The following is a 25,842-nucleotide window of genomic DNA, read 5'->3' on the forward strand; positions in this document are numbered from 1 at the left end:
GTTCTCGCTTCAGGGTCAGAGTTTCCTTCTAAGCCTCATCCAGCTCAGCCTGGAGGTCTTTGAGGGGGTCGTCCTGTTACTCACATGTCCTTCTTTCGACCTGCTCTTTGAGATCAAACTCGAGCTGGCTGATTTCCAAGCAAAACTAGAGGAAGCTCTCATGGTTAAGCACTAAGGCCTGTAAAAAATGAAAACAGTAAGAGACGTCAAAACTTAAGTAAGTGGAATTCATAAGGGAGTGTAAAAGTGTTTATGTTTTACTCGGTTCAACGCCTGCTACGCCTTGTGGAAAAGTCTTGAAGTCCCCACCTCGTTCATCTTTGCCTGGTCCTCCTCGGTCAAAAGGCATCGGAGGTAGCTGGCTACTCCCACTGGAGCGGATCGAACCCAAGCATCCTCCGAGATCGTAAGAACGATTGTTCCCTTGCTGCCAGGGTCCACGCTTGGTGCGGAAAACTACTTCACCAGTTTTGGACTCGAACTTGGCCCGCCAGCTCCCGAGGGCACGTCCTTCTTCATGATCTCCAAGAAGCCCGGCCCGAAAAAATCTTCCAATGTGAACATGTCAATGCAATCGAAGAAGGAGTGGATAGGGTCATATGCACCCTGAACTCCTTTGATTGACTTTTCCTTACCCGTTTGGGCCTCTTCAAGCATGAACTCGGTATAGGAGGTCGTTTCAATGATATCGATCACATTGGTCGCCTTCTTCAGTACATGAACGGTTTCTTGGGAGGTCACAGAATTCGTCTCCACTTCGGCCTCTCGAATATGAAGAGGATCGACCTCGTGGCTCGTTTCCTCGGCCGTCGCCTGCTCCCCGGTAGGGGTCAATCCGTGGGCAACGAAGATATCATCTTCTTCGGGCTCATCCCTGAGCCGGTGAAGGAAGTCAGAGTCCGGTACCTTGGACTTAGTATTCTTCTTGGGCTTACGAGCCCGGGTAGTCGCCCTCTTTTTTATCTTTGCCTCGGGATCCGGGAAGCCCGAGGACTTTCTTTTCCTCTCCTTCTACCCCATAACAGCCCCAGGCTGCCCTGAAATGGAGGGATCAATGGGTAAGGACGCATCCTCGTCTCCATCCAGCGGCCTACGTTCGGTCAACTTAAGCAAACCTGCGAGGGAAAGGAGAAGAAGTCAGCATTATGTAAGTTTGAGGCGTAGTAATAACTATTCAGGGAAGAGACTTACCATGAGAACGGGCCTCCCATCTACCCTTCGAAAGTTTGCGCCACGCTCGCTCGTAGTATGACATCTGCTTGCAGATTTTTTCGATCCACTCCTTGAACCGGGGACTGCATTGGGAACCCAGGCAATAACTGCACGACCATAAATATTGGCGATGAGAGAAAAAATAAAGGAAAATTAATACTTAAGGAAAGACTACACTTACGAGATACATTCCACTTCTCAAGGAATGGCAGAAACTCGGGAGGGATTAGATCTTCAGTTTTTACCCGAACAAAATGCCCTTGCCAACCTCAGTCTCGATCTTCGTCGATCCTCGAAAAGTGAGCCTTGTTGGCTTGGCAAACATGCTTGATTAGTCCCCCTCGAAAATTTTAGGGACTGTACAGACGGAGTAGGTGGTCGACGGTGAACTGAGGAGATTCGGTGTTGTTCACAAAATGGCGTAGGAGGATCACGATCCTCCAAAAGGACGGGTGGACTTGCTCAAGGCACACCTCGTATCTATTACAAAAGAGCAGAACTACTGGGTCTACCGGGCCCAGCGTGAAGGGGTAAGTATAAATACTTAAATACCCGTCCATGTGGGTAGTAATATCATCCTTAGTGCTAGGGACAACCACGTCTTTGCCTTCCCATTTACAATCCTCTCGGACTATGGGAAAGGTATCTTCAGTACGGAGCATGTGTATCTACATGCTCCTTCACATCAGTCTTGTTTGGTGGAGGCCTTCTCAACCTTGAAGTCATCCCCGATTGAACAACTCCCGGGTATAAAGCATTTCACGGGGGGCTCTGGGGCCACCTCGAGAGCAGCCACCTAGGCATCTGTGGTCGGGTGAGAAGATGAAGGGGCAGCCTGTTGAGGAACTGATTTGGAAGTTTTAGCCATCGTGATCTGGAAAGTATGAAGATTTGAAGGAAAAATATGAAGGTTTGGAGAAACAAGTATGAAGGTTTGGAGAAAAGAGTATGAAGGTGGGATGAAGATCTGGTTAGAAATCTAAGAACAAATATGATGATTTGAAGATCAAAGATGAAGGTATGAAAATTTGAAAAAGTTTAGAGTTGCTAGAAAATTCGAAGGTAAAAGTTAGGATCAGAAAGTGAAAGAAGTATAAAAGGTCGAAGCTTTTATAGGGGAAAATATAATCAGTACGCGACGTTTCACATTCGAAGGCGACCAGCCGATGATCGACATATGTCCGAAGTCAGAACGACTCGATTGATTGGACGTTTCGGCTTATCCGTCATCTCAGTTGTAACGTATGAAGGAAGGAACCGAGGTTCATCTATCGTTTTCCATCGTTTTGGCAAATCTACTCTTTGAGAAACGAAAGGACTATATGTATACGGGTGAAACCGGGGCTAACACACACCTCGATTTATTGGTGGGTCAAACGAAGAAAGGATATGACTATATGGGAACGAAATCGAAGCTGGGGACTTCCATTACTGAGGCCCGAACGGAGTGCTCGCCACCGGACCTGATAAGACAACACTCCTCGAACCCAGAACAAGCTCTGAGACCTCGGAAAGCATGGCAACGGTTGCACACGACTAACAGAGGGCCATGATATCCGCACCCCACAGAATATCACATCGTAGATCTCGTCCGATGTAGGTAGCGGATCAGTAATTGACGAGAAAAGAGAATTTTTACCTTTTTTAGAATTGTACTAGGGATGAAATTCTCCTACTATATAAAGGGAAAGTTTTTTATTCAATATGACACATTGTAACACGCAAACCAAAAAATACAAAGTCACTTTTCTGCTTTTTAGCTATTTCAAAGTTCTTATTTTGTCGTTGTTCTTCATACACAATTGGCTTCGAGTTAAGGGTTCGATCGAGGACATAGCTACTGTTTAGCTTAAATTCGAGTCCGACCGTAACATCATGAATGGTTCTCTTATTCATTTCATTTTAAACTCATTTATCTAACATTCTTGATTATTTGTGTTGAATCAGTTCACATATTCTTAAAACTGCGTATAAATTTAATTGTTATCCGTTTTAAGGGTAAACACTTTTCATGTTACAATATTGTATTTACTGTGAAAGTTACTTCTTGTTGTACTAGTGGTTGTAGATTCGTGTTGAGCACAAGATAAATACAGTAAGATCAAAATATTTGTAGTTAAGTACTTATATCAGTTTGTCAAATAACTTAAAATTATTTACATTATAGTTGAAAACTAAAGAAAGAATTACAAGAAAATACACGTGATTGCACACCATAACAAAAAATGGCCTATTTTTTAAATTTTACCCGACCTAGTCCATATTGTACATATTTTGAAAGCACTAGCAAACTCAAAATTTGTGTTCCTACAATCATTGCTTCTAAAAGCTACAGAGTTAAATCTGTGTTCTCACAACCATTGCTTTCACTCTCTCTTCTTTTCACATCTTCTACATATGCTTCAAGGGGCCATCCGCCATTATTGCTTCTCCCTCTGTATCCCCTGGTTGCAATGTAAGAAAATTGAAGAGTACAAGTCCACAATTGAAGGCCATTCAAAGCTTTGCTTTCGAAAATAGGATTTTTTTAGTTTGTTAGTTGTTTGGATTGGGTATTGTTCCAATTGATTGAAAATATCAAAAGGAGGTCAAAATTTAAATTTGAAGTGTTTTGGAGTAGATTTGAGCAAGTTTTGGATTAAATTTCAGAAAATATGCAAGGAAGAAAACGAAGTCAGTTTTTTGTATAATTATGTATAATAGTGTAAATGAGTGTATAAACACATTTTATACACTTTTATATACCTTTATACAAGTGTCTGTAGACGAACTTCTACCACGATTTTCAGTTGTAATTCTTGTTCAAAACCAGTCCAAATCTCCATTAAATGACTTCAAAATTTATATACAACCTCCTTATACTATTTCTAACAAGTCTAAATAACACCCACTCCAAATTTCTCACAAAATCAAATTCGAAATTTAAACCCACATATTTAAGGTTGTTAAAAATCTAATTTTCACCACCCAAATGGATTTGGTTTGTTAAACTAATATTTGAGTCACAATTACTGATTCGAAAATTAACTTAAAAGCTTGAACAATCTTTTTTTAAAATTAAATAGTAATTTTGAGAACATATTGGAGTTGAATGTTGAATCTTAGCCTATTATTTTTGGGCTACTTGGTTGTAAATTGAAATATGGGCTATAAAATTGAAAAGTAGGGAGTCCAGTTGTTCTTAAGTGAATTTTTTCCTTAATAATAATTCAGTAAACTTTAGTTTGATCCCTTAGGGATTCTATCAAACATATAATCTTACTGTATTTATTTAATATTCATTAAAGCAAAACAAATCTAAAAGATGGAGAGTGATAACGAATCTACTCGTAGCTGGCCGTATTAAATAATATGCGAGAATTTATGTACTATTTTATGCGAGATATAATGTAAAAGTAGAATGAATAGAGTTTAAAGAGTAAATTGCATGGACTTGAAGGAGATAAAAGATGCACTTTGCAATTAATATTGCTAATGCCTAACAATTCCAGAAATATCAAGAAAAGCATTATGTAAACCATTGTTGACTAGAGAATTACTGGTTGCAGCCTTTCTTCCAACTTTTATACCAAAGTTTTCCCTAAGTGATTCATTGCTACTATATAAAAATAAACAATAACAAAAAGAAGCCTTTCTTGTTGTGATCGGCTAATGATCCATTTGATCACCTCTGAATCAAATATTAAAAAAAGAAGGTTCTCTACATATCTTACTGACATATAAATCTCTAACAAGACTAAAATAATATAGAAATTGTAAGAACAAAAATGATAGTACCTCTCTATTGCTAAGGTAGTTTGAAAATGTTTGATTTCTCACCAGAACTCTATGCTATTGAACAAATTTAACAGAAATTTTAAGAACTAAGAAGATAAGATTTATGTCTCTCTCTCTCTTCCAATCGCAACTATGGAATGTATTGGCTTCAATGTTGTTGATCATTCTTGCTCAACTCTTTGGCTGGTGCTTTAATATCTATTTTTCAGGATTTTAGTTTGTTTCTTGGTTGTCTTCTTCTCTGCTACATTTTCTACCAATAGGTCATCTGACTGTTATTTTATGAAACAAAATGTCAAAGACAGCTATGTAGATGCCTTGAAATTATGCTACTCTATCAATTTTGATTAATTATCAATCAACTCAAATACTCCAAATCTTCTTCACATAATCTTTGCCTTCAAGAATGCATTTCGTGCTTGATCAAAAACCAATAAGCTAAGCTATACTTTGTCGAATGAAAAGTCATCCACAGTATTGAAACAACTATATTGAGCACCACCAGCAACAAGAACTATAGTGCTGCGGCATCTCTATTCAAATTCATCTAATCTATCTACAAATCAAGCGTAACGCACTTAAATTTAAAAAACAACTCACCTGCTTTAAGCTGCTCGAGCTTGTCCTTCTCCCCAGCTTACGCTCCATAGTTTTCAATTCTCCACTTTAATTGTCTGTCCCTGGATAGATCAATGACATGTTTGCGCTCCTCTTATAACTTGTCAAGATGAAATGCAACTTTACATGACAATGTAAGTGTGAAGCTGCACTAACCTTCACTAAAAGAAAACCAGCCTATTCTACATTTATCTGAGAAAACATTTCCCTTAAATTGGAGGCCAAAGCACAGCGAAGGATTTCATTCCTAATGCAAATAAAGGAGCTCGAATGGAATGTGATTTCACATGAGGTTCTGTCTAAGCAGAGAGTTGAAGCATCATGAAAATTATTACCATAGAAGACAAAATTTATACATAAAAGAAAATCCAGAAAAAAACAGAGTTTCAGTTGGGAAACAAATGCATATGAAGATGATTAATATATCTAACTCAGATATTCTGTTATAATCATTTTCTTTTTGTCTATTCTCGATATTACCATGTCCTCTTCTTTTTGTGTTCGAACTCATCCCTCAGATTGTGCTGTTACCGATGAATATTTTATAGCAGGTGAAAGGTGGTACCTAAAGAACGTTAGGAGAAGCACAATGAAGCATCCAAAGTTCAGTCGAGTGTCATTTTCTTTTTCCATAGGTTCAGTAACACAGTAACTCCCTCCTGTAAAGTAGCTTTCTCAGCAACGTCATAATTCCACAGCTCACAGATGATGTATCCTCCACTTGGGTTATATACATTAATCTCAGTCAAAGCAGTTGTAACAGCTTTATACACTTCCTCACCGTAAGTTTTCTTCAAGCCTTTCAGTTTTTCATCTTCATCATCAATTACAGCCTGAAACAGCATTAACAGTACTTTTAATATGTAAAACTTCCAGTATAGAAAAGACTGGTGAATAGTAGATCCAGTGAAGTGTGTTTTGTTCATTCCGCTAATTGATTCTATTCAGAAAGTAACAAATGCATACAATCTACATTCTTGTGTATTCAAGCCTACGAATATATTCATATATATCTTTAAATCAACTATTACAACCTGATTCGCACAACCTAGACAAAAGCTACAAACTGGAGTCTAACAGCACTGGTTGGATAATCAGGCGATTCCTATTTGTCACAGAACCAGACAACCCCTGTTGACCACACAAAACTGAAAACACTAGGTAGAGATAAAATGCAGACAGTTCTGCAGCAAAGCTGTTTAGAATGTTAAAGTGTATTCATAGAAACCTGGATGCTAATTACATTAAATCTTCCTAAATCAATACCAATGACTGATTAACCTTTTCACATCAACAATAACAACAACAACCCAGTATAATCCCACTAGTGGGGTCTGGGGAGGGTAGTGTGTACGCAGACCTTACCCCTGCCCTGGGCTAGAGAGGCTGTTTCCGATAGACCCTCGGCTCCCTCCTTCCAAGAACTCCCCACCTTGCTCTTGGGGTGACTCGAACTCACAACCTCTTGGTCGGAAGTGGAGGGTGCTTACCACTAGAGCAACCCACTCTTGTCAACCTTTTCACATCAATGGTGCAATATAATCCATCTGTTATCAGTATTGAATCACAGGAAGGAGGAGGGCAGCCCGGTGCACTAAGCTCCCGCTATGTGCACAGATTAATATTGAATCACAGATTTTTGACAAATTGGTATGCACAATTTCCAACAATTTCCAATAGTAGCCTATATATTTATGCCACCGTTGAGGGAAAAAGAAACTAAAAATCAAGTTTCAAACAGACTGCAACAGAAGCAAGAGAAGACACACAGCATACTCCAGCTATGCAGTGTCTACAAAATAGGTCACATTACACTGGTCAAGTAAATCCAATAAATTATCACAAATGATCAGCATTCCAACGTATACATCTGTGGTAGAAACTAAAACAAATGGAAGCCAATCCATTTCTTGTCTTCGTACTTAGTAAAAGACTCGACGCCATGAACCAGAAGAAAAGCATACCTGATGTTTCCCATTTATGGAAATGACTTTAATGGGATGCCATTCAGGGTCTCTAAGGTACTCCTCCCACAACGAGCACAACTCAGAAGCTATCTCCTCTGCTTCTACCTCATTATATCTCCTCTTCATTGCTTCAAGAAACGGTCTGCTGTCGAGCTCTCCCATCCTCTTAACACCAATAGGACCATTTCTAGGTAATTCTTTCAAGCCCTATTGAGAAATTAAATTGTCAGTTCCTCAAATCTTGTTTATCAAATGCTGAAGCCACCCAAACTCCTCAACCCCCAAAAAGAGATTTTGAACCAGAAAGAAAAACAAAAACTGAAGAAAAAAGGAACAAAAAAAATCCAATTTACTACCCTGTCAAAGATTAAAAAGTAGATCTTTAAACCATTTTGGGCTAGTGGTATAATCAGCATGTATCATCAGGTAGACCGAGGAGCTCACCCCCCCCCCCCCACCCAAATCCTCAAAAGCACGCTACAATATGCTATTAACAGTCTTCTTCTTTTTTAATAAATATGAATATAATTGCTATAGATAGACACTATCAACAATGTATAATGAAACCAGATTATTTGACATACATTAACCAATTCTTTAAGTGCTTCCTGCAGCTCATCATTGCTCTTTCGTTCCTTCACAATCAAGGTTTGGTTCAAAGCCACTAAATCTTCATATTTTTCTTCCTTTTCTCTTAAATCTTTAAGCAGTGTGTCAACTTTTTGCAGAACTTCCTGATTGGCCTCTTCTTCAATCTGCTTCATAGTCACTCGCAATCGCTCCACTTCTATTTCTCCTGCTTGTTTCGTGACAAGTTGTTTCTCAAGCTTAATAATTCTCTTATGGAGTTCCTCCTTTTGTTTCTGCAGACAGCAAAATGGCACCTTAGTGATTTTTTATATATCATGGGAACTTAACAATCAAGATAATGTCAGTAACAAGCAAAAGAGGAACCTGAAAACCAGACCTTCAGTTCTTCTGCCATTTTCGGTACTTTTTCATCAACATTCCGTTGCTCTTCAATCGCAGCACTAAGGGAGGTTTTTAGGATAGCATTCTGGAGGAACAACAATAAGACTTCATGATAACTATTTTCAATTCAACTAAAGGTAGGCACGTAAGGGTGCTTGGTTCCTTAGGTGACGCTCCAAAAAATTCCATCACAGGTGCTTCTCTAGAAAGCATTTTTTTCAATTAAGATGCAAATAAACAAAGAAAAGCATACATGAAAGAACAGTGCCCGCCTATTACTCTTAGAGTACGAGAAGTGGAAAGTAGAAAATAAAGAAAAAGATTGCGAAGAAAATGACCTAGTTTGCAGTGTATATTTGAACGTTCAAACAATTGGTATAACCATGCATGCATTGGTTCTAACTCCATGCTGTGAACAATAACTAGAATATTTCGAGAAAGTTTCAACTAGCACATCCATGTCTATGAGATCAAGCCATCACCTAAGTTTTCAGCCTTCGTGTAAAACTTAATGCTTATTATGGTTTGACAAGGAAAGAAGGTCATGTACTCTTCTGTCCCCTTTAATTTTTGCAAATGATAGATCAAACTAAAATCAGATTCAGCATAGAAACAGTTAAGCAAGTAGCAGTATACCTGTTCAAGATCTTCGGACATTTTTTTCCTATCACTTTCATTTTGGGCCTCACGTTTCTGCAATTCTGTATGTCGGAGTTCAAGCTCCTTTTTTTGAGTTTCCAATTGTAATTTTAACTTTTCATGATTAATAAATGTCTGCTGGAAATGATCGCGTGAACTTGACTGGATCTTTTTTATTTCTAATCATACAAACAAGCATGTTAGGCCATCAAATACACAGTATCCTGAGTTCCTAATAGGACGCATATGCAATCACAAACCTTCATTGTATGATTGACGAAGTTTAGCATTCACCACAATCAACTGTTCGACAGACTGGGAAGTCTCCTTATATTTGTCCTCTATCATCTTTAAGTTCAACTTCTTGATTTCAATGGCATTGGTCAAACTAGAAACAAGCTTACGAGTCTTCCGAGATTCTTCTTCCATGATATTAGGAAGGGTTCTAAGGTCTCCAAATTTCTGGAGCTTTTCACCAACAACATTAGTAGCCTGATAATCATCAGCTCGAGCTATCCAAGCATAAAGATCAGGCTTTTTGCCATTACTGACTTCCCAATCCTTCTTACCATGATAATCGGCCTCATAGGCCTTCTCAAATAATATGGCATTACTGAACCCAGACCAATCTTTCTTGAATTCAACAAGAGCAATTCCAGAATGGCCTAGGTCATTCCATAGAGTGCGCACTCGTGTTGGATTGAAACCTCTCCTTATCAACTGATCCTTCAGATTGGAACCACTTTCTCCTACATAGCGTCCATCCTTAAATTCAGTGGGAAGATTCACAACAACTGCAATCCACGGCCATACAAATATCTCAGCACGGTCATAATCTGCAAGAGTATCAACCTGAGGATCACCTAGAGTATCAGGTTTTGATGGACTGGCAGCAAGTACTACATCATTTTCGAAGTACTTGGCCAATGTAAGATGGTTAGCTTTATCTATTGCAGTTCGCTTGTTGGAGCTACAGCTTCCAACTTCCCTCACATGGAACATGAGATCCTTATACATAAATTCTCGCTTTCTTTTCTTTGGACAATAGGCAAAAGTGTAAGCCACAGCTGGTATGTTCAACGAGTAATTTCCACTCTTCAACTTTTCATAAGGTATTGATGAACTAGCACTGCCTGCTACATCACTTGCCAAGTACTTGGCCAATGCAAGATGGTTAGCCTTATCTCTTGCAGTTCGCTTCTTAGAGTTACAGCTTCCTACTCCACCAGCATGCTGCAAGAGATCCTTATATGAAAAATCTTTGTTTCTAGTCTCTGGACAATAGGGGCAAGCAAAAGCGACATCTGAATTGTTAAAAGAGTGATTACTCTTCATTTTTTCATAAGATATTGATGTACTGGGAGCACTTGCTACATCATTTTCCAAATATGTGGCAAAATTTTGCAAGTGCTTGGCCAAGGCAAGATGGTTGGCCTTATCTCTTGCCGTTCGTTTCTTAGAGTCACAGCTTCCTACTCCTACTGCATGCTGCAAGAGATCTTTGTACGAAAAATCTCTGTTTCTTGTATCTGAACAATAGGCACAAGCAAAAGTCCTTTCTGATATGTTAAAAGATTGTTTCCCGCTCTCCAACTCTTCATAAGCTTTCAATGGACCTGCTACATCACTATCCAAGTGCTTGACCAATGGAAGATGGTTGGCACTATCTCTTGCAGTTCGCTTCTTAGAGTTACCATTTCTTACTCCACTCGCATGCTGCAAGAGATCCTTGTATAAAAATTCTCTGTTTCTCCTCTCTGGACAATAGGCACGAGCAAAAGCCATATCTGGTATCTTAAGAGAGTGATTTCCAGTCTTCATCTCCTCATAAGATTTTGATGGACCAGCTGCACCTGCTAAATCATTTTCCATGGACTTGGCCAATGCAAGATGGTTGGCCTTATCACTTGCTGTTCGCGTTATAGAGTTACAGTTTCCCACTGAATATACATGCTGAAAGAGATCTTTGTACGAAAAATCTCTGTTTCTTGTCTCTGGACAGTAGGGGCAAGCAAAAGTCATATTTGATAGCTTAAAAGAGTGATTTACATTCCTCGACTCTTCATAAGATTTTGATGAACTGGCAGAACCGGCTACATCTTTTTCCAAGCGCTTGGCTAATGCAAGATGGTTCACCTTATCTCTTGCAGTTCGCTTCAAAGAGTTAGAGCTTCCTATTCCATTTGCATGCTGCAAGAGATCCTTATAAGAAAAAACTCTTTCTCTTGTCTCCGGACAATAGGGACAAGCAAAAGCCATATTTGATATCTTAGGAGAGTGATTTCCACTCCTCGAGTCTTCATAATATTTTGCTGAACTGGCAGAACCTGCTACATTATTTTCCAAGCGCTTGGCTAATGCAAGATGGTTCGCCGTATCTCTTGCAGTTCGCTTCGTAGAGTTTGAGCTTCCTATTCCATTTGCATGTTGCAACAGATCCTTATAAGAAAAACCTCTTTTTCTTGTCTCTGGACAATAGGGGCAAGCAAAAACTACATCTGATTTCCTAAAAGAGTGATTTCCACTGTTCAACTCTTTATTAGATTTTGATGGAATAGCAGCACCTGCTACATCATTTTCTAAATACTTGGCCAATGCAAGATGGTTGGCCCTATCTCTTGCAGTTCGTATCTTAGACTTTCCTATTCCACTTGCATGCTGCAAGAGATCTTCATAGAAAAGGTGCCGCCCGCTTTTCTCTTGACAATAGGGACAAGTGTAAGCCACATCTGATATCTTAAAAGATTGATTTCCACACCTCAACTCTTCATATGATTTTTCTTTATAATCTTCAATCTCTGATTCAGTTATATCAGCATCTTCTCCATAACAATGCTCCATTCACCAATCCTTCTTGCTAGATTTGAACTTATGAGAATGGCACCTAGATATCAAAAGGCATAGCTCATCAATTGTCAGTCAAAACCAGAATCATTAACATACTTAATAAGAGAATTTTCAATTAAGTATGATTTCAACCCCAAAAGCAACAGTCTGACTGAGAAGATCCGAATTAACCACAATATATACATGTACACACAGAGCGAGTGTGTGTGTGTGTGTGTGTGTGTGTGAGAGAGAGAGAGAGAGAGAGAGAGAGAGAGAGAGAGAGAGAGAGAGAGAGAGAGAGAGAGAGAGAGAGAGAGAGAGAACCATCAATGATCATTGACAAAAGGAAGCATTAACAATGCATTTCTTGTGTTAGTTAACAAGTGACTATAGCATTCAATTTCTCATGTCTGCTAATTGTTTATTCTGAAATTTTCATCTTGACGATTGGTAATGGATGGCTCATTGATAGGAGAACAAGAAGCTATAACTCAGTTAGAAAGCATGTGACAACAAGACCATGACCCTGCACTTTCCTATGCAGCACTTCTCAATTCTCATCACTGCCACTAGTGCTGAAAACCAATAACCTTAACTGTAGCTGTACCGTGTAATGATCACAGGCATTATTCTTTCAAAAACAAATTAATTAGGTGCCCTTTAGGGGTTTCTACCATACATATCCATGCGGCAACCTAAAATTTAACAGTGAGCTCTTGTAGTTGTGGATAGGACCAAGACATTGTGCAAACACATATTGTTATGGGATGTTCTCGTTTCCCATATAAATCTTTTCCCCCAAAAAAGTATTTTATCAACTTTGGTTACTACAAATGTAAAAAAATCCTATGAGTAATGCTATGGAAGTGAATTAAACCAACTAATCTATGACAAGACTCAAATAAGACTAGTTAAATTGGGCGATAGCCTCGTAATACCACATACTACACCTCAATCCCAAGCTAATCAGTGCCGTCGGTATGAATTCTCATTGTCCATGTCGCTCCATTTAAACCCGTCCCAAACCAATAAGTAAAATTTAGGTTATGTAACATAGGGGAGGATTTTCTTAAGCTGAGGGTTTATTGGAAACAGTCTCTCTGCCCTCTCAGGGTAGGATTAAGGCTGCGTACATACTACCCTCCCCAGACCCCACTTGTGGGAATCCACTAGGTTGTTGTTGTTGTAACACTAGGGAGGATGTAGAGCACATATTATGGGATCATTTCTAACCCAGTAGCTTTGACTCAGACTTGGTATATATGTTAAAAGTTCATTAAATAAATACAAATAATATATTTCGAACCCAACAAATCAAATGAAATATGGTAGAATCCCGATCTCGAACTCTTAAAGTTCAAATTTCGTGTCCGCCTCTGATGTAACACTAAAAATTCTTTACATTTTCTACTGGCATATAAATCTCTAACAAGACTACAACATGGAAAAGAAAATGGAGCATGTGGAAGCTATATTTTACTATGCAAGGAAGTGAAACACAATGAAGCAATAATTATCCAATTTAACTGACTTTCCTCAATTTACTGAGCACATATTAAACATAATGAAGCATGATGTTATTAATCAATTTCCTTATCTTTCCTCAGTTAATTAAGCACCTATTAAAAATATTAACAAAATCCATCCTATTCATACATATTAGAGTTAAATTGGATAGATCAGCAGTAATTCTCAGGTACATTACAACTAAAAACTTGAAAACTCACAAAACGAGCTGAAAGAAAATAGATACCTCTTTGTCCATTGACTTGATTGAATTTTCCCACTAAGCTTCAATGGGCAAAAAAGTTACAGAGCAAATTTTCTTGAAAAAAGAAAAAAAAGGAACTGGAATCAAACGAATTTGTGGTAAATAGAATTAAAAGGGGAGTAATTGAGCAATTGAAATGGGTTTGATGAGCAGAGATGAGCTGTAGACGAAAATGGGAAACATGCAGTGGACACAACATATAAGCAGTGGGTACAACTGCTGACTGCTGTCTCAGTATGAATATATATACTGTATTATATATACTTCGAAAAAAAAAAACTTACTTCGTCCTTTTCAAATCTAGTTTTAGGAGAATAAATTAAGACTAATACTCCCTCCACTTTAATTGATTTTTTGTTATTTTAATACATTAAAAAAATTATCTTTTAGAAATAATACATAATAAAATTAACCGTATTAACATTAATTTATTCATTAAAATTATAACAAATACTTCTAGGCTCTTTACGTGCTATTTGTACAGCATGCCTCTTTACAATTTTAAAATTAAGAAAATGATCTTTTTAGATCTCTTGTGTGTAAAAAAAAACTTTCATATTTAAAAAAAGAGGTAGGGTCATAAAACTAAAAATTAGTTTGTAAAAAGCCACAAAACCAATTGGCTCGCTCTTTACTCCAAGGGCAACTTTGAAAAAAAGAAGTTAAATTCTTCTTAATATATGAACAAATTACTTCCTCTTGTCAATTTTAATTAAAAAAAAATTGCGGTCCACAATATTTTATTTTTTCAGATATCATGAAGGAATTAACTTCTTTTTTTCTAAGTTAGCTTTTGGAGTAAAGAGTCTATGAGTATTTGTTGTACTTCCAATGAATAAATTAAGTTCAATATGATCAATTTTATTGTTAATTAATGATAAAAGGTGAATTCCTTAATATGTGTAAAACAATCAAAAAAATCAATTAAAGTGGACCGAATTGAGTAAATATTATAAACCGCAAAAAAGACAAAAAAATTAATTAAAGTGGCGACCACTAAAAAATTAATTAAAGTCAACCAGGGGAAGTAACTAATAAGTGTACTTTAGAATTTCTTGGCATTAATTACTTTTCTACCCTTACTATTATAATAAAACTATATAGTCATTAATTACATATAAGGGCGTATAAATCAATTATTCTTTTGTAGGTTCAGTAAAATTCAGAAATTTCTAGCATGAATTAAAAATAAATATAAATAGAATAAAATATACAACATCTTTTTAAAACGCACATCTCTTATCAAATTCTAAAGATCTTAAATACGTTTGTTGGTTGCTCACTAGTCCATTGGTGGAATAGTAATTGAAGGGAATTGGAAGTTGTGAAGAGTAATTTTCAGATTTGTTTTCCGAGGTCATTGTATTTATTAGGAGTAGAAAAGTAGAAATTCTCACTAACCTTGTCGTTTATTGAGTTTTTAAACGAAAAGCTATACCCAATTAATTGCATTTCAACGGTCTTTTAATCCAATTCTAACTTGTGTAGTTTCTTCCTAAGTAATTACTACTCTCTCTCGTTTTATATGACTCCTTTTGCCTTTTTAATTTGTTCTAGAAAAGATACTTTTCCATATTTGAATGTTTAATTTTAATGTTCATTTTATACTTAATTACATATTCTTATAAGAAAGAATTACCACAAATACAGCTGACTCTATATTATAACCAAAAGAGATGCACATTTCTAAGTCTTACCCGACGTAGCTTATAGTATACTTATAATACCCCTACGGGGTTATTGTTGGGAATAAACCCCTACAGAAATAATATTCACAGTAATAAAAGCGGAATAATAACGTAGCACCGAGATACGGTAATTAACAAGAATAAAAGAGTGACGACGACACCAAGATTTTTACGTGTAAAACCTTTTTGAATAAGGGAAAAAACCACGGCCCCTAGACGAGCAACTGATATCACTATAGCAAGCAATTTTACACTTTGTAGGTCCGAGTAAAATACTCCAAAGATCACTACAACACTCAAAAAAAATAACTCTCTTTTGATATTCCCACCTTACTACAATATCGTTCACTCTCTATTTTTCTCACATACTATTTTCTTATACCTTGTCTGTGAAACCTCGCTCTTTCTTTCTCGCTTTGTCGGTGTGTAGAAATGAGAGCCGAAGCTCTCCTTTTATAGCTGAAACCTCACTCTCTAAAGCCTACTATATTTAACAATTTGCACACACTTTTTCTTCTTTTTCTTCAATGTTGATAATTCAACAAAGTTGGCTACCAAACCAAAGAAATTCAATAAAGTTGGCTACCAAACCAAAGAAATTCTCAGCCAAATATTTTCCTTAAGCACATGCATATTACTTTGGCTTTTGAATGAGATAGACCTCATCAATCTCCCCATCCAGTCTCATTCATCTAGAGGAGGTAGCATTGTCTTCTAGTTTGAGTGCATGCCGACAAGTTATTTGCATAGCTCGAACTTGTCTCTTGGTACTATCTTCGTCAACATATCTGCGGGATTCTCACTTGTAGAAATTTTCAAGACTTTTAGAGATTAATTCTCTACCATTTCTCGAATTCAATGATATCTCACGTCGATGTGTTTGGTCCTTACATGGTACATGGAGTTCTTGCTAAGTTTTGTTGTACTTTGACTGTCACAATAGACGACATGCTCCTTCTTATGCAATCCAAGCTCTTGAAAGAACTGTTTTAACCATATCATCTCCTTGCCAGCTTCAGTAGCGGCAATATACTCCACTTCAGTTGTAGAGAGTGTGACACACTTCTGCAACCTCGACTGCCATGATATAGCTTACCCTGAAAATGTAAACAAATATCCAGTAGTGGATCTTCTGTTATCAATGTCACCTACCATATCAGCATCTGTATAGCCCTTCAAGATTGGATCAGATCCTCCAAAGCACAAACAATCTCTCGTGGTACCTCTCAAGTACCTGAGTATCCACTTGACTGCTTCCCAGTGTTCTTTTCTAGGATTTTCAAGAAACCTGCTGACAACACCAATTGCATGAGCAATATCAGGTCTGGTGCAAACCATTGCATACATCAAGCTTCCGACTGTTGAAGAATAAGGAACTTTAGCCATGTTCCCTTTCTCCTCCATTGTTGTAGGACACATCTTCTTGCTCAACTTTAGATGACTAGAAAGAGGTGTGCTGACTCGCTTAGCATTCTTCATTATTGAAGCGTTCCAATACACGTTCAATGAATTAATTTACTTCTCTTGAGACAATCATAACTTTCTGCTTGTTCGCTCTCGAACTATCTTCATACCCAGAATTTGTTGTGACAGGCCTAAGTCCTTCATATCAAATGACTTGGACAAATCTCCCTTTAACTTTGCGATCAGCCCCTTATTTTTTCCTACAATTAACATGTCATCCACATACAACAACAAAATAATAAAGTTGTTGTCAAAAAAATCTTTTAAAGTATACACATGGATCAAAATATGTCTTTGTGTAAGTTTGACTTTTCATGAATGAGTCAAACTTCTTGTACCACTACCTTGGTGCATGTTTCAACCCATAAAGACTCTTATTCAGTTTGTACACCATGTGTTTCCTTTCAGCTACTTCATATCCTTCTGGCTGCTCCATATAGATCTCCTTTTCCAAATCTCCGTGAAAAATACAATTTTCACGTCCAACTGCTCCGCTTCAAGATCTAGGCTAGCTGTTAAGCTCAAGATTGTTCGAAGAGAAGTCATTTTGATAACATGTGAGAAAATTTCGTCAAAATCAATACATTTCTTCTGCTCGAAGCCTTTTATCACCGATAGAGCTTTGTATCTGACCAGCTTGCCATTTTTATCTTTCTTGAGTTTAAAGACTCATTTCCATTTGAGTGGTCTTTTACCCTTTGAAAGTTCAACCAGCTTGTACGTGCCATTTTTTTGTATAGATTATATCTCTTCTTGCATGGCTTTCATCCACTTGTTCTTTTCTGGATGGGACAATACATCCTTAAGACTTTCTGGCTCCCTTTCATCACTGATAAGGACATACTCAGTGGAAGGGTACCTACATGACTCTACCCTTGGCCTCTCTGATCTCCTCAGAGGTTGAGTTTGTTCTTCTTCCTAGGTGGGGTGCTCCACTTGCTCGACACCATCATCAAGTTGCTCCTCTTTCTCAATAACCTCATCAGGTTGCTCCCTCTGCTTGGCAACCTCGTTGGTTATACTTTTTGCACTTGTGGGATTGTTATAAGTAGAAGGAATAGTAACAAGGTTAGGAATTATACCATTCTTAGCCTTCTTTGGCATATCATCGGCAGTTCCAGCTTCACTTTCTCGGAAGACTACATCTCTGCTTCTGGTGACCCTCTTCTTTACAGGATCCCACAATATGTATCTGAACTCTTCATCTCCATATTCGATGATTATGCAGGGAACAAATTTATCATCCAACTTTGTTCTCTGCTCCTTTGGTACATGTGCAGAAGCTCTGTAACTGAACATGTTAGATGTAAGTAGGACACCTCCTTGTTGGTCCAAACTCTCTCTGGGATGTCAAAGGCTAACAGAACTGATGGACTCCTATTGATCAGGTAACAGGCTGTCTGAACTGCTTCACCCCAGAATGACTTAAGCAGTTTAGCCATTCTGAGCATGTTTCTCACCTTCTCCACAATGATGCAGTTCATCATTTCGGCAATGCCATTGTGCTGTGGGATTCCAGGAACTGTCTTTTCATGTCTGATCCCATGGCTCGAACAGTACTCTTCAAATTCCCTTGAAGTGTACTCACCTCCATTGTCACTTCAGAGACACTTTAGCTTTTGGCTTGTCTCCCTTTCTACCAGAGCATGAAACTTCTGGAAAGCTTGAAACACCTGATCTTTGGTTTTCAAAATATAAACCCATAATTTTCGTGAAGTATCATTAATAAAAGTGACAAAATATTTGTTGCCGCCCATCGATTCAATTTTCATTGGACTACAAACATCAGAATATACCAAATCAAGTATATTCAATTTTCTTTCAGACGATGTCTAAAATGAGACTCTATGTTGCTTACCAAATAAACAGTAGTCAAAAGGTTTTACCGTTGTACCGTTGGCATAAGAAATGAGTGATTTCTTGGCAAGAATCTGCAATCCGTTCTCGCTCATATGTCCCATTCTTTTGTGCCACAAATCTGCAGAAATCTTATCTTGTGCCGCGTTCATTTCACCTTGGCATATTTCTACATTTGTCTTGTACAACGTGCCACGAGCAACTCCCTTTGCAATCACCAATGATCCCTTGGTAAGTCTTCACTTTTGATTTGTAAAATAGTTCTCGTATCTATCTCGGTGTAAAGAATTTCCCGAGATCAAGTTCATCCGCAAATCAGGTACATGTCGCACGTCCTTTAGAACCAATGTGCATCTAACATTTGTCTTGATACAAATATCACCGATCCCCGCAATCTTTGAGTAATTTGTGTTACCCATCCTCACCGTACCAAAATCACCTGCTACATATCTACAAAAAATATCTCTTACCGGTGTGGCATGGTAAGATGTTGATGTATCAACCACCCATTCCGACTTTGGGCCTGACAAATGCATGCATTCCTCGTCCTCATTTATAAAGAGGACAACATTATTATTGTTTTACACCATGGCAGTTGTGTTGTCGTTATTCTTTTGGCCACTAGTTTCACATTTGCCCTTCTTTGGATTTGGGCAATCTCTTTTGAAGTGACTTGATTTATCACAATTGTACCAATTTCTAGCTCTTGATTTGGATCGGTTCATAGACTTCCCACGAGCTCCGGATCTACCATAGTTGCTCAAACTCCTTTGATAACTCCTGCCTCTACCTTCTGTGATGAGAGCATGTCCTTGATTTTCAGGCTTCTTTCTCATCTTCTCATTGAGAAGAAGAGCCGATGTGACCTCTTTCAACTCAATTGTAATCTTACCATGCAGGATGGTTATTGCCAAATTATCGTACGAAGATGGCAACGAGTTCAATAGCAAGATGGCTTTATCTTCTTCATCGATTTTCAGCCCAATCCTCAGCTTTCATGGTATCAGGCTTTTTGGCATCAGCATCAAGTACCTTGTGTAATCCTTGTTGAATGACCAGACCCCTCATCCTTCTTTACCATGTTGAGAAACCATTATCTCCATTGAATTTTTCTACCTCGTACTTTACTCCAAATATTTTTTTTTCACCGAGTATAGTACTACCGATAATGAATAGTACTTCTGTAAATGAGCAGAACTTGTGCTCTGATACCAGTTGTTGGGAATAAACCCCCTACAGAAATAATATTCACAGTAATAAAAGTAGAATAATAACATAGCACCAAGATACGGTAATTAACAAGAATAAAAGAGTGACAACGATACCAAGATTTTTACGTGAAAAACCCGTTTGAATAAGGGAAAAAATCACGGACCCGAGACGAGCAACTAATATCACTATAGCAAGGAATTTTATATTTTGTAGGTCCAAATAAAATACTCCAAAGATCACTACAACACTCAAAAGAAATAACCCTCTTTTGATATTCCCACCTTTCTACAATATCGCTCATTCTCTATTTTTCTCACAGACTATTTTCTTATACCTTATTCGTGAAACCTCACTCTTTCTTTCTCTCTTTTTTGGTGTGTAGAAATGAGAGCCAAAGCTCTCCTTTTATAGCCGAAGCCTCACTCTCTAAAGCCTACTATATTTGACAATTTGTACACACTTTTCCTTTTTTTTCCCTTCAATGTTGACAATTCAACAAAGTTGGCTACCAAACCAAAATAAATTCTCAGCCCAAATGTTTTCTTAGGCACATGCATATTATTTTGGCTTTTGTATGAGATAGACCCCATAAGCTATTGCTTCAGTTTGGTAATCCTGGATCAGTTGCAGTTTAGTTTTGCAGTGAAGTTTATACTAAACTTATTGATGTTGATGATTCTTTTCTATTTCAAGAGTAGCTTTCTTTTAGTTTTTTTTATATAGATTTGGTTAAAACTTGAAAAAAAAAAAGTTATGTTAAAAAATAGTTTTTGAAAAATGAAGTTGTATTTGAACATGCATTTTACTTTTTAAAAATATTAAATTTTTACCTAAAAACTGGTCCAAAGTAATTTTTGAAACTTGAAGAAGAAATATTTTTTAAAAAAACTAATTGAATTTCATGAACAAATAATATTTTTAAAATAGAATCTATACCCAGCTGGGAGCTTAGAATCTTGTAAGCATTTTCAGGAAAGACGGGGGAACAAGTAATAGTAAATAAGGAGAGAAAGTAATATTAAGAGGATAAAGTTGACGAAGCTTCACCAACATGGATTGTGGTGGGATGATAGGATTCTTTCACCTTTAACGAGAGGTTTCGAGTTCGAGCTGTGGGTAGTACAAAAATTCTGTTAGGGAGCACTTTTCTTTCAATGGTCTTACGCGAGACGCAGATTCGAATATAATCGGGCTCCAATACGAGTGCTGAACACCAAGCACGTAAATCCAAACCCCCCAAAAAATGAAACTTTACATAACTGTCGCAGTTTAATAGAAATATAACAAATTCTTAGCATGAAACTCAATATTACAGTTGTGGCAGGAAAATATTTATATTTGTAGCACACAGTTCCATTAAAATAAAAATATTAATTATTAATACCTAAACATAAACAATTTGAATGGAAAGTCAATAATTCTTTGTACAAAAATCATGCCTTTTTTTCTTCTTTATCTATTAGATTTCCTTCTTTTTATTCATCTTCTTAATTTTGTTTTCTGCCGAAACCAATATATTTTCTAAATTTGTTTCATTCGTTTTCTTTTTAATTATCTTTCTTAAATTTTTCTCTTCTTTCTTTCTTCTTTTCTTAACACGAAGATCTTACTTCGATAATAATATATGTTAATATATACAAAACGTATATATAAAAAATATACATTGAATTAACACATATAAAATATACAAAAATATACATAAAAAATATATTTTCAGTTAAGATGACACTTAGACATGTGAAATATACATAAAAAAAATATATCTTAAATTTAATTAAGATGTCATATAAATATAAAAAATAAATATACATAAAAAATACACATAAAAAATATACCCTGAATTAAAATGGCACTTGACATACAACAACAACAACAACCCAGTAAAATCCTACTAATGAGGTTTGGGGAGGGTAGTGTGTACGCAGACCTTACCCCTACCCCGAAGGAGTAGAGAGGCTATTTCCGAAAGACACTCGGCTCAAGAAAATAAAAAGACAAAAGGACAAAAGGAGACAATATTAGTAACACTACAACAATCATAGAAAAAATAAGAACACCATGAAATCCAGAAGAAAGATACAAAGCAAAGGGAGACAATATTAGTATCACCACAACAGTCATAAAAAAATAGGAACACCATGAAATCCAGAAGAAAGATGCAAAGTAAAAGCGATAGCTAGTAAATAGAACCTGCACTGAAAAACGAAATAATAAGATACAACATTGCCACTAGTTATCTTAGACAAAAACCCTACATGGCTAGTCCCACAATGGGACAAAGTAAGGCATGACTCAACTACCTCCTAACCTACAACCCTAATACTCGACCTCCGCATCTTCCTATCAAGTGTCATGTCCTCGGAAATCTGGAGCCTCGCTATATACTGCCTGATCACCTCTCCCAAATACTTCTTAGGCCTCCCTCTACTTCTTCTCGTGCCCTCCACAACCAGCCGCTCAGATCTCCGTATTAAAGCATCTGGGCTTTTTCTCTGAACATGTTCAAACCATCTAAGCCTCGCTTCTCACATCTTATCATCAATGGGAGCCACATGCACCTTCTCCCGAATATCATCATTCCTAATCTTATTTATCCTAGTGTGCCCGCATATCCACCGCAACATCCTCATTTCTGCTACTTTCATCTTCTGGATATGTGAGTTCTTAATGGGCCAACTTTCAGCCCCATACATCATGGCCGATCTAACCATCACTTTATAGAACTTACGTTTGAGTATTGGTGGCACTCTTGTCACACAAGACTCCAGATGCTAACCTCCACTTCATCCATCCTACCCTAATATGGTGTGTGACATCCTCGTCGATCTCCCTTCCCCCCTGGATAACCGAACCAAGGTACTTGAAGCTGCCTCTACTCGGGATGACTTGCGAATCAAGCCTCACATCCACGCCCACTTCCCCTGGCTCAACGCTGAACTTACACTCCAGGTATTCCATCTTCGTCCTGCTCAGCTTGAAACCCTTAGACTCAAGAGCATGTCTCCAAACCTCTAGCCTCTCGTTAACACCGGCTCGCGACTCATCAATCAGAACTATGTCATCGGCGAATAGCATGTATCATGGTACATCCCCTTAAAATGATACTTGACATATAAAATATATTTGAAATATATATTAAAAATGCATCTTAAAATAAGATGACACTTCACAAATAAATATACAACAATTATATACATATAAATACATTTTGAATTAAAGTGATACTTGATAAACAAAGTATAAAAGACGTATAAATCAATACATCTTGAATTTAGGTGGCATTCACATATGCATCAGATTTTCAAAAATGGAGTGAAGAAGATGAATGTTGGAAAGTGGGAATGAAGATGGGCAAAAAAAGTACTTCCTGTGATCAGTGGATCAGTTAACTTATTAATCGTTGAGCTTAACTTTTATAATATGCTAATAATGAAAAAAAATATTTTTTATGAAATAAACAATAAATGATACTATTTTTTTAAAATAATAGTTAAAAAGGGATCCGCGTGTAAAAAAAAGCCAAAAAAAAAAAGAAGGGTGACGAAGTTCGATTGTTCAACATTGGTCAAACGTATTGTTGTCAAACAGAAACCACTTCAAAATTATGGTATATTGGGATATAATATTGTTACGGAGAATGATGGAAATTCCTTGTTATGAAAATAATTGATCAGGCCATTATATAGAAAAAAAGAAAAGATTGGATCCACTTTTCCATGTAAACTATCTGTTCTCTTCCATTGTGAAAATGATTAAGAAGGCGTTTGGACAAAAAAATTGTAATATTTGAAAAAAAAATATATTTGAAGTTAAGTTGAAAAATAGTATTTGAAATTATGTTTAGATATGTATTTTACTTGAAAAAATGTTACAATTTTATGACTGCGGAAACAAAAAATTCTGAAAATTTTGAAAACGTGATTTTTGAAAAATAAATTTTTGAATTTTTTTCAAAAACTTTCAAAATTTCATGAACAAATATATTTTTGAAAAACAATTCAAAAACGTTCGAGAAAATATCTATGGAACGGGTCCTAAATCATCATATCTGAATAAACAAATTAATCAAATTTCGTGTGTGAAGTCTAGTATTATTGAAGGAAATTGAATAGGTATTATTAATATTTAGTGAAATTGTTTGGGCGAAGCTGGTCCTAGAGTTAGAGATAAGTGTGGCAAGTGGGACGGTTCGGGCCCAGGCCCGGCCCGAGATCGCGGTTCAAACGGACTAAGTAGGCCGGGACCGGTAGGATCAGTATGTGTGGGCCTGGGCCGGTTTCGTGGGCCGATTCTTGGGTTGGGAACCGGTAGGACCGGGATCGTTTGGCCCGCCGTGGACCGGGACCGGACCGGTACCTTGGCGGGCCAAACGGTCATTTTTTTTATATTTAAATTTTAGCTATTTAGAAAATAGCCATTTAACACCCCTCCCCCAATTTTGTTTTAACCACAAGGTTTAGGAGTAAGAGCACTTAATGCTTGGGCAGGGTTTAGGGGTTCTCAAGGTTTTAGTAATAATGATTTTTCACAACTAAATGAGTTTGAAGTTTATTTGTCGCAGAAAATTGAGGAAGTGAATCCCGACGGCTCCTTTAATCTTTTGCAATGGTGGAAGGACAAAGAAAAATACTTTCCGATTCTTTCAAGGATGGCCCGAGACATTTTAACTATTCAAGCTTCAACAATGGCATCGGAGAGTGCTTTCAGTCAAGCAAGACTTCAATTCGGTGATTATAGAGCGTCTATGAGGGAGAGCTTGGAAAAATCAATACTTTTCAGAGATTGGATCTGTTCGAAAAGAAGAAAATTTGGACTTGCTGAATCACAACTAAAGGAAGACGAAGCTTACGAAGAATTGCTAGCTGAACTTGCGCGGAGGATGCTGATTCGCCCGACAATGAAAGCGGCGATGACCAAACTACTTTTCTGCTACCACCAAAGGAAATTCCTCCGAACATTGAAGGAGTTATGAAGTTTGTAAGAGATACCATGTAACTTGTATGAACAAAAATTAGTATGTATTATGTAACTTGTATTTTGGCACATCTTGATTAGTTTCTTTTTCTTCTCAATGGTGGTATTAGCACCTTGTTGTGCTCATTCCATAGGGGGAGGAAAACTAAGAAAAATATTGCCATGTTTTTAATGCTATAATAAAATTACAAGGCATTACTTTGAATATCTCTTTACAATATTTTTGTCTTTAAATTTTGAATTAAAAAGTTTAGGTCACAATTCTATGATAAAATTAGGCATTGCCTTAGATATTTTTTTAAAAATCCTTTTGTCTCTAATTTCAATTCTAATTTTTTTTTAATAAATATTTTAGCTATTGGGCCCACTTAGCCCGGGACCATGAGTTCGTGGGTCCGATATCGGACCGGTTCCTAGAAAAAGACCGTTTAACCCGGGACCGTTTAGCCTGTTTAGTTAAGGACCGATCCGGGCTCGGGATCATTTGGACCGGCCCACATGCCACCCCTACTTAGAGATATATTTGGTGATATTTTTGACCATCTCGGACGAAGCTTTGTGAGCTGAAGTTCGAAGGAGACAAACATATTTTTTTGTATAGTTTTGTATAATGATGTAAAAGTGTGTATAAACACCTTTTATATATTATTATATAATATTGTATATTTGTATACCGTATGCATAAATACTGTTGTGTAAAATTATGGTTATGCAGATGCGATGTTGGACTATAAATTTGTGTGCAATAATATCTTCTTATAATAATAAAATGTTATGAATATTAAAGATTACAAGTTCTAAAATATTTTAACCTTAAAGTTTTATTTATTTAAATTTTGCCTCCAGTCAAATTTGTAAAAGC

At 37.0% G+C, this 25,842-nt stretch overlaps 1 protein-coding gene across 8 annotated transcripts; it reads right to left on the reverse strand.

The window, feature by feature from the left end:
• Positions 1-3,407: 3,407 nt before the first annotated feature.
• On the reverse strand, positions 3,408-13,999 carry LOC107810095 (protein INVOLVED IN DE NOVO 2-like). 8 transcript variants are annotated; one of them, XR_012697938.1, is made up of 10 exons: positions 13,768-13,999; positions 9,446-12,069; positions 9,183-9,364; positions 8,542-8,631; positions 8,159-8,437; positions 7,572-7,781; positions 6,173-6,440; positions 5,764-5,906; positions 5,590-5,669; positions 3,408-3,656 (listed from the first exon to the last, which is right to left on the reverse strand). XR_012697938.1 is itself a non-coding variant. In XM_075227780.1 (8 exons), exons 2-7 carry the CDS (start codon positions 12,024-12,026, stop codon positions 6,213-6,215), a joined length of 3,570 nt encoding a protein of 1,189 aa, XP_075083881.1. In that variant the 5' UTR covers positions 12,027-12,069; positions 13,768-13,999; the 3' UTR covers positions 5,676-5,906; positions 6,173-6,212. The 8 variants fall into 8 exon arrangements, 3 of the variants coding, with proteins under 3 accessions (XP_075083881.1, XP_075083880.1, XP_016490319.2); XR_012697936.1 differs by lacking the exon at positions 3,408-3,656 and adding an exon at positions 4,844-5,261 and having other exon boundaries at positions 5,764-5,902; XR_012697935.1 differs by lacking the exon at positions 3,408-3,656 and adding an exon at positions 4,844-5,261.
• Between the last annotated feature and the right edge of the window lie 11,843 nt (positions 14,000-25,842).

The sequence above is a fragment of the Nicotiana tabacum genome, chromosome 13 (assembly GCF_000715075.1).
Source record: "Nicotiana tabacum cultivar K326 chromosome 13, ASM71507v2, whole genome shotgun sequence".
NCBI lineage: Eukaryota > Viridiplantae > Streptophyta > Magnoliopsida > Solanales > Solanaceae > Nicotiana > Nicotiana tabacum.